The sequence below is a fragment of the Oncorhynchus mykiss genome, chromosome 4, assembly GCF_057628025.1.
Source record: "Oncorhynchus mykiss isolate SJ-2025 chromosome 4, ASM5762802v1, whole genome shotgun sequence".
Classification (NCBI taxonomy): Eukaryota; Metazoa; Chordata; class Actinopteri; order Salmoniformes; family Salmonidae; genus Oncorhynchus; species Oncorhynchus mykiss.
Window position 1 is genome coordinate 60,539,814 of NC_143025.1, and position 10,187 is coordinate 60,550,000.

The 10,187-nt window shown below is 45.1% G+C and overlaps 1 protein-coding gene across 2 annotated transcripts in view; it reads left to right on the forward strand.

Moving 5' to 3' along the window:
* Positions 1-10,187, forward strand: part of LOC110522075 (serine/threonine-protein kinase D3) — a 57,217-nt gene that overhangs the window by 23,731 nt on the left and 23,299 nt on the right. The window contains exons 1-2 of one of the 2 annotated variants that reach the window (XM_090232425.1): positions 593-777; positions 8,601-8,739. In XM_090232425.1, coding sequence (XP_090088551.1) covers positions 8,625-8,739 — 115 coding nt within the window. In that variant the 5' untranslated portion in view covers positions 593-777; positions 8,601-8,624. Of the gene's footprint in view, positions 1-592; positions 778-8,600; positions 8,740-10,187 lie in introns of those variants that run through there. The other variant, XM_036975625.2, reaches the window with a different exon arrangement.

Sequence of the window (10,187 nt, forward strand, 5' to 3'; positions counted from 1 at the left end):
TGACATTATTTGCCTCGCATACTGACCTGCTGGAGTCATTTCCTGGGATACTGCTTGTCTCTGTGTGTGGTGTGTGTGTGTGTTCGCACTGTTTACTAACCTATCCTGATAATCAGGTAGCAAGGAAGCGTAAGGTATTGTCCAAACTAAACGTAACATCAAATGAAAGTGCATTGCTCAGTTTGATGTTTTAGGAGCTGACAGATTTGCATTTTTAGAGACATTTTCAAAGACACTTGATCTCTGTCTGTGACTCCTATTAAAACCACAGCGTGATTTTTTTTCTGCTGTTTTTATAGCAACGTAACTATTCACGTAGCACCATCACTCTCCTGGCTTATTCCCAAATGCCACCGTGTTCCCTACATAGTGCACTACTTTTGACCATCATCCTATGAGCCCTGGTTAAAAGTAGTGCACTGTGTAGGGAATAGGGTGCCATTTGGGACGGAGACATGCAGTTATGTTCCAAAGAACTCCCTGGTGATGAATAGATTGTTTCTCTTCCTCCTCTGCTCTGTGGAAAGGGGGGGGGTGAGAACTAATATCCGCTGGAGGAGAGGGTGTAGGGTGAGATTCTGTGGATGTGACCGGTCTGTGTGTGCCCCGTCTCCTCCCCTGGTCTGAACTCTGTGTGGCTCTGTGTATGGTGTGTGTATGGCTCAGTGGGCTAAAGTGCCTGCCTGCCTTGCTCTGACATAGTAGTGACTTCCTGAGTCACAACCATGACTACTGATGGCTAAGAATGAAGAGTAACAGAAGGGAACCGCTATTAAGGTAGTAGTTGCTAAGAGCTGTATGAATGCATCTTTATGTCTCAGAATGTGAGATGGGTGAAGGAAACGAACGTGGAAGATGGGGGGACTGTTGGTTTCTATTGAGCCTTCAAAGGCTCTGATTAAGGACATGAATTGAAGCCTTTGTAGATAAATTACATAGGGATACGACATTTTCTGCAAGTCACACACATCAGCACACACATGAGTACACACACACACACACACACACACACACACACACACACACACACAGTCCCCTCCCTTAAGGGGGCAAGAAGGGCACAGGAAGAGCTCTGTCATGTGAAAAGAATGCTGGCGAGAGTCATAAACAGGTCATGGATTAGAGCTAAAACACAGTCAAATCATTGGTCTTAAATGGACCCTCTTTATACACAGTCAGTCCACCATGCAGTGTGAAATTATCAGCAGCGAGTTAAACCATGGCATTTTTTCTCGAAGCATTTTCTGAACGCTACCTCTCAGACTCCCACATACACTCAGAGCCTCATGGGCCCCGGTTCAAACGTAGTGCACTATAAAGGGAACAGGAAGCCATTTGGGACACAGCCAAGGTCAGAAGCTGCAGTCAGTGTGTTTACATATTCTCTACACATCCAACCATCTCGAAATGATTGGGTGAACTCTCAGTCTGCCTCTCTGAGGGCTGGCTGCTGGTGGTGTTCTCAGATGGGTGTTTTTTGTATGATTGCGATGGAGTGTGTGTTGTTCTGTGTGAGTGTGTGTGTTCATGTGTGTGTTGTTTGTTTCTAATTTATGAGACCATCACAGATCAGAAATAATAGTAAGACCAAATGGAAGAGTAAGTACAAGACAATGTTCTTCCATTTCTGATTCATGGCTACCGTTTCAGAACAGAAGAATGGAATGCACAAACTCCCTGCCTCTGTTCCACAAAGAGCCTTTGAGAGAATCAAAACAACACTTGTATCTCTCAGTTGTTGGGCTGTGAAGACTCAGCGCTATGTACCTCCTAGAAACTACAGCACTTCCTCTGCATAGGAACATGTGGTTTGTAACTTGGTAACAATAATATTTTAGGCTATGCATGGCAAATGGTTTGCTCTACCTACAGTAGACATTCGGAAATTCTGAAATGAATTTGCACGCTTCATACCTGTCTTATTGGTTGAGATCTGAATCCCATATGATCTTGGGATATGTGTGCTTAACTCACTTTCCTGCACAAATCTTCATCTACACGATTTAGTCAGAGTTGCTAAGACTGAGATAACTTGAGAGTTCTTCGTGCTGCCCTCCAGGATCAGGGTTCTCTTGCAGAGTAGATGACATATGATTGAGTGAGACAACCCTGGATGAATAAAAGTTAGATGACTGTGATAAAAATGAGCTGTGTCCTGTATGTATAGTGTACAATATGAGGGTAACTGATGGTCATAAAGATGGGAATGCACAGCTGGCTGTTAAAGTAACTTTCCAGTGAAGATCTCACTGGTAAATGTTCCGATTTTGTTAACTCACATCCAAATAATGTTGGAGAACCCCCCCCGCCCCCCCCCCCCCACCTCAAACGTATGGCGGTTTCAAAAATGTTTGCTATTTCCTCGTAGAGGATGATGAGAAGGCCAATCAGCAGTCTACTCGCATAAATATATTTTTTTTATTTTTTTGTTGTTGATTTTTAGCCCTTTTTTCTCCCCAATTTCATGGTTGTTTCATTCTCCCCAATTTCAATTGTTGTAGTAGCTACTATCTCATTGCTACAACTCATTGCTACAACTCCTGTACGGGCTCGGGAGAGACGAAGGCTGAATGTCATGCGTCCTCCAATACACTTATTTTTTTAACATACTTAATGGAAGTAAAAGTATTTCACGTAATTAATTATAAGGCCAAAGAAATCTGGAAACATTGGACAGTTACACATACTGTGTGTATACACACACACACACACACACACACCAGCCCAACCAGCCTGTATGCTTCTTAACACAGTGCGCATCCAACCCGGAAGCCAGCCGCACCAATGTGTCAGAGGCTACACCGTGCACCTGGCAACCTTGGCTAGCGCGCACTGCGCCCGGCACAGGAGTCGCTGGTGCGCAATGAGACAAGGAGATCCCTACCGACCAATCCCTCCCTAACCCAGAAGACAACAGGCCAATTGTGCGTTGCCCCACAGACCTCTCGGTCGCGGCTGGTTACGACAGAGCCTGGGCGCGAACCCAGGGACTCTGATGGCACAGCTGGCGCTGCAATACAGCGCCCTTAACCACTGCGCCACCCGGGAGGCCCTACTCGCATAAATATTTTGAATGACCGTTATACGCCCACGCCATTCTGTTGTTGGGATACGCCCACCCCATTCCAACACAGAACAGCTTATTTTTTTAACATACTTAATGGAAGTAAAAGTATTTCACTCTTGTTGTAATTAATTATAAGGCAAAAGAAATCTGGAAACATTGGACAGTTACTGTAAACTCCAGCTGTAATGGTATTGGGACTGACTCCTGATGTTAACAGCATACAGTTTTATGTAATGCTCACATGCCTGAAAGCTTTGTGTGAATGACACACATACTGTGTATACACACACACACACACACACACACACACACACACACACACACACACACACACACACACACACACATACTGTATACACACACACACACACACACACACACACATACTGTATACACACACACACACACACATACTGTATACACACACACACACACACACACACACATACTGTATACACACACACACACACACACCCTCTCTCAGGGACTAGAGGTCGTGTTGGTGTCATGTTAAATGAAGGTAGCTCAAGACACAAGATGTTTTCGTGATGATAGACAAGAGCAGTTGTGTACATTCGAACAGTACGTGTGTCCGCAGGGAGCCTTAACGGTTGGCATTGTTATGCAGACAGATGGTACTAGCCTAATGCTAACTCTGTTCATGATCACAGGTGAAACCAATGGAGATAAAGGCCACTGTCTGCATCCCAAATGGTGACATATTCCCTATGTGTCGCACTATACCTATGGGCCCCGGTCTAAAGTAGTGTAGTACATATCCTAAGCCTCTCTGTTTGTCTGGTTCGGGGGATTATTTGAATGTGGCCATGTGTGTTTTTTTTACGAGTACATAGATTGGATTTGATCTGCCTCTTATAAAAGTATCCATTGTATAAAAAAAACTGTTTTTTCTGTCTCAAAGCACCAGGGTTGGGTTAGTACCATGTATCTTCGTGGTTACTACTGCATTCACGACCATCATGTGCTATGATAAAATAGCAATGAATACCGCCTGTCTACCTTTGTAGTTGACGTGAATAGATAAAGGCTTTGTTTAGCAGTAGCACGGTTACATGGTTGGATATAGTCAAGCTGACCACCTAGCTTCATGACCACTGATACATTGAGGTTCATTTTCAAGTTCAATTCAGCTTCAGAAGTAAATTGCTGTAATGGTGATTGAAGATGTTCTGGCACTGAGAGACAAAAAACAATATTTTCCCCCCTTCAAAATAACAAAAAAAAGGGGAGTGTCCCTCGTAATTATTAATTTCGCCTTGGCCATCCAAATGAACGAGGCCCACTGCTTGACGACGGGGCTCTGGATGTCATGGCGACCTTGGCCCACTCAGCCGTACTTCCTGTTGTTCTATGCTAAGTGTTCTAGTGGGGTGACAGATCGGTAGGGTGCAGAAAAACAAGCAAATAGCTGTTTACCTTTCTGTTTCCTATTGGGCTGCCCTATCCAGAGCCTCTCTGCTCACCCAGCACACTGATTGGTCGAGTATTAAAGGCTTGATAAGAGGTTGGTTTATAATAAGGGGGTAAAACGGCTGTGTGTTTTTCAGACTTTAAAGAACAAGACATAACAAGCATCAGCGGTACACGGTAAAGATGTCGAACGGTGGCGATTCTTTTTTTGGTAAACTAACAGAAAATGACGGCCGATGTTCTGTGGTGTCCTATTATGCACACCGATTTCCCAAGGCTCTGTTGCAACTTCAGCCGGTTCTGCATTTGCAGTATCTTCCGCACAATATGTACACACAGCAGGAAATATACATCCCCTCACACACTCATCATACGTATTCCTTTCCTGCAGTTAAATGACCAAATCACCCTCTAATGGCCTCATGGGTGGAATGTTATTAATATTGTTTCATCGTTTCATAAAAAAAATCTAACGCAGACAATCCGGTGTTTCTATGTCAAACGGTTTTGTTATATTTCAGTCTTCTGTGGTGTGTATGAACTGTACTATTGGGATGCAAACTCAAAAAATTGAATATATTTCAACGTCTGTGCGCGGTGTGTCTTTTTGTTTCAAAGTAGATCTGTTTAAGACTACCAAGCAACATTCTACGAGACCCTGATTTAGCCCACATGCAGGCTTGGCTTTGCAGTGTAGGATTTTGATTTATTTATTTATATTTTTACAGATGACTGATACTGACAAGCCGGCGCATTCTCTTTCGCAACCTCTGTAACACAAAGTACCCCAACCTGACCAAAGACTCGTGAGTCAGTGCTTTTGAGAGAGGGGACTCTTTTAGAGTGTTGTAACACAGAAAAAATACAAACCAGACCCTAAACGATACGAGGCATCGCCTTCTCTGCTCCGGATGTTCTGACGTGAACCTGCGCTACTTCCACCCTTGGAGTCAGACAATTTGCCCTCGATAGAGACTTACTTAGTCAATGGGCTCAGATAGTGGCATATGAGTGCTGTGGAGATTAGAGGTAGTACGATGGGACGGGGCGGTGAAGCCCAGCTGTTTAGATGGATTTATATAACGCAGGCATCCTGCACGGGGACGAGGCCCGCGCTGCTGCTCAGCCTGGTCTGCTCTGACTGTGGTTCCTGGGTAGCCGAGCCGAGCAGAGCGGGGGCCAGCTTGGGGACGAGGTGGAGGATGAAGGTGAGGGTTAAGACATGACCCAGACCTCTCTCTCTCCTCAGTGGTTCAACCCTGTTAAATAAAACGTCTTCCTGGCATGGCGGACGGAGTAGACGGTCGTTAGAAAACCCTCTGTGGCGCTTTTCTGCAGTCAAATGACTAGTAGCCTCATGGGTGGAATGTTATTCATATTTGTCATTATTTTATAATGAATAAACATTAGTTTTTTTTTTAAATGACCTAAATCCCGTGTTTCTATGTCAAACGGTTTTGTTATATTTCAGTCTTCTTTGACGTATATAAAGTGTCATATTAGGATACAAACCAAAATGTAATACATTTCAGCTCTATGTCTGACATGGTGTATACTTTTGTTTCAAAGTGGATTTGTTTGAGACTAACAAGACACTCTGTGCGACCCTGTGATTTGGCCCGCCGCAATACGAGTTTTTTAAAGACTGCTGACAGTGTGATAATACATCGAGAGAGTGTGGACGAGGGGATCGTGTGCATGCAAGAGTTCATCTCGGGTTAATAGTGGTTTAGCACAAAGACGGGATCAGCTGTTTCCACGTGAGTTCACATCATCGCTGCTGAGCTATTGCTGCTTAGTCACACTCTGTAAGATTGTGTTCACCAAACAGACAGTGGGGCCACTGTTGACAATGGAGGCGTTAAACGAAGCAGCGGGAGCTCTTGATTTCTATGATATAATGTACAGTGTCTGTGTGGTGCTCATTCCTTACTTCCTTATGTGAGTCGAAGAACCGAACAGTTGTTGATGGTTGTGGAGGGTACAGTGTGTGGATTTGCAGACAGATTGATGCATGCTACGCGAGTACGTGTGTTATTTTTTATTATTATTTTTTTTTCAATGGCACCAACATAAAAACTATGTCATGTCGTGATGCACCTTATGACCACCAATCGTCTCATGGGTCTGATTAGATAGATCCTGAGATTTATGTTGCCTTTATTGGCCCAAGATAATAATCTTTCAATTGCATAATATTGAATCACGATTAGATTTCCTTGATCCTTAAGCCTAACATGAGGTTTGGCCCTATGTCTGACATAAAATACGTGGGGAGCGCATCACGTTGAGGGATGAACCTTAAACAGTCATCCACCCTGTTGCGCGTCAGATTTACATTATTCCCTGCAGGCTCCATCCAATAGGAGACCTCAATACTTCGTTCCGATAGGATAGACAAAGGACAGCTCACTTCCTTGTTTGTCTTGTTGGGGTTGGTCTGATTTGCATGTACAGTATCTCTATTGCGAAAGGTGGAGTCAGATTAACTGTCCGATTTAGACTCCTACAGATACAGCTTCCTGTCTTCTGGGTGGATGGCTATCTGTTGTTGACGCGATGAAGTTTTTCCTGAAATATAAATGACACTGGCTTTTACATATACACATTTGATTTGCCTTCAATACTTTTCTACAGATAGATTTTTACTGTAAGCGGAGGTCAATCGGAAAGGGACCCTTAAAGGCACGAAGCAGTCTATTGCGTGGCGATATACTCAGGCCTATGTGTTTTTTTTCTTCATGGGCAACTACTTGACGGAGGCCTGCATATGCATATTTTACGGCGATGTATGATTCTGGGGTCACAGTGCCTTGTAGTCAGTAGTTCAGTATGTCAAGTGGTGGCATATTGCTTCTGATTTCCTCTGTATGCTGTTGGATTGAACTGGGTCGGTTGGCTTGTGGTGTGGTGTGTTGTGTTGTAGTAGGATAGTGTCAGTGACAAGCTGCTTGGAATGCGGTGTACTAGCTAGCACATCAGGTCAGTGGCTGCTGGCAGATTGTTTGGGTCCGGAATGTGTTATGGGTCTTGTCAGTTGGGTGTCATATTGTTTTGGGCTGTAGCGTAGGGGAGACAGAGCAGGACGGACGGCTAATGGCAGCAGGGTGTCAGTGACAGGACCACAGGCATAATTCATGACTAGAGGAGATTAATTGCTGCAGCTCCGGAGCCTGTGGGTTCAATTTCCTGCTGTCACTCTCTCTGTGCTGCCTGGCTGGCTGTTGCACACACACTCCATGCAAACTGCTCTTCACTCGTTTCTTGCTGGTGGTGTAGGCCTACAAGGGCCCCATCCATAACCCCCCCTGAAAGGTTATGTCAAATTGGAATGCCTTTATATGCTTTAACCTAATCCTGGACTAAAAAGTAATTTTAATGGAGAATCTCAGGCCTGAGTCATACATACTAGGGGTTGGAACCAGTGCAGGGAACAGAACCGAAAACCCAAAGAGAACCTCAAAAAATGTGTAGCGCAAACAGAGCTGGGAAGGAAAGTGATCTCTAGTGTTCCAGAATGGAACCGTTATTTTCAGATCTTGAGAACGGGTTAATAACGCTTCTTTTTTGGTCCACAAATATTCCCCAATGTCTGGTATATAACTCTGTAATACAGTTGTAATAGTAATAGCCTAAACCCATTCCAATTCACTTCATGCCATGATGCTCAGCCGCTTCAAGCCACGCCCCCTCCATGTCTACACCGGGCTCTCTCCCCACCTGTGAAATGTCAGTTGCGTCTCGCGCCTGCACTTATCTGTCCATCAAACATGTGAACAAGTAGCTTACCCGTTCCATAGCAAGCTGCTCTATCCGCACGAGTTGGTGGAGCAAATGAAGGAGCTAGATGTCAAAAAAAACGAGGTGGATTTCACCGGGTACAAAAACAAACTATATGAACCGTTACTTTTTGAGGGGGCTTGAACCGTTTCAGAACTTGACTGAACTTGACTTTACTGGAACAGAACAAAATAAATAGGGCTTCTGCTCGGAAACCAAAATGAATTATTTTGGTCCCAAACCCCTGATAGATACGTCACAGTGACACGTTGTGTGAACTAAACACACCTGTAATAGCTCTTGCTCTTCTTCTTCTCCCCAGTTCCCGGAGTGTGGATTCTTTGGCATGTACGACAAGATCCTTCTGTTCCGCCATGACCTGACTTCGGAGAACATCCTGCAGAGGCTGTCGTCAGCGGAGGACATCCATGAGGGAGACCTGATCGAGGTGGTCCTCTCCGGTGAGGGTCTGAGATACTCCTTGTCACAAGCGCTGAAGTTGATAGCGGGTTGAAGAAGTTGAGGTCGGGAAAAGTTTATATTTAGGAGGGTGCTTTATGTGGTACGGCGATCGCTTTGTGTACCCTGAAACCCGTTCAAATCCATGTTCTCTCCTTGTGTACACCCTAGATATGTCCTGTGTAGCTACTATGTAGGCCCTATGTCACGTCATGTGTCCCCCATGTATTCTCGGCCCGACCCAAGATGCACCCGCAACATTTTCGGTGGACGTACTCATTTCCTGTGACAGTGTCTTGTGGTCTGTTGTTGACAGTCATACGTGTGAAACTCAACCAGCACCTGAACAGCGGCACACCCCAGAGTAGTATTCATGTTGAATTTCAACACATGAGAAGAAACGTGTGAATTCGCAGCCAACCACACAAGACTCAACCCCAGGCCACTTCCTCATCCTCTGCTTGTTTTTGGTGCAGCTGGGCCCCACAGTCAGTCAGTAGTGTTGATGAGAGTGATGATACGCTGCTTGAGTCTTACTCGTCTTTCAGTCGCTTCATAGACATCGCCTGCTACCCTGCGTGCCCTGGATAAAAGACAAAACATATTTTCCCCTCTCTGGTTTTGCACAGACAGACAGGCCTGCTGAGTTCCTCTCTGGTTTTGCACAGACAGACAGGCCTGCTGAGTTCCTCTCTGGTTTTGCACAGACAGACAGGCCTGCTGAGTTCCTCTCTGGTTTTGCACAGACAGACAGGCCTGCTGAGTTCCTCTCTGGCAGCTCAGTTCAGCTCGGTTCAGATCCCTTTCAACTTCCTTTGACACCTCTCCTTTTGTTTCGTGGCTTGTTGGGCTCCGGTCCCAAACTCCACACAACTCTGCTCTGCTTGGTCTGAGCAAGGTCTCTCTCAGAGGGAGGCCCTGGCAGATTTCGGGTTGGCTACCAGCTCAAAGTCGTGCGCTTGTTATTTCTGCACTTGCTGTTTCTCTCCGTGATCGATGAGGACGTCGATCGTGAGCTGGGGAATGCTTCTCATGCCCTTTACACACCTGTCTCCACCTAGTCATTGTCAGATTAAGGTCATGTGTAGTCTTGTGAATATATTGTATGACATCTAGAAAACCTTGTTCAATACGAGATCTGTGTGTTTCTCTCTAGGGGCAGAATGCTCTTTCGTGAATGCTGTCTGGATTGTTTGTGTGCCCACTGGGAATGTGGTTGCTATGGCGCTGTTGTTCATTACAACCACTTGGTTCGAAGGTGGCCTTCATGTTTGCCTATTGATTTTTTTTTTAAAAGAGAGAGAGAGAGAGAGAGAGAGAGAGAGGGGGGCTTATGAGCGGTAAATTCCTTTTCTTGGAAAGTGGACATGTAATGAATGGTCGGACCGAGCAAAGAGCAAAGGTGGCAAGACTTCAAGCACATTTTTGCCCTCAGAGGAATATCCATCGG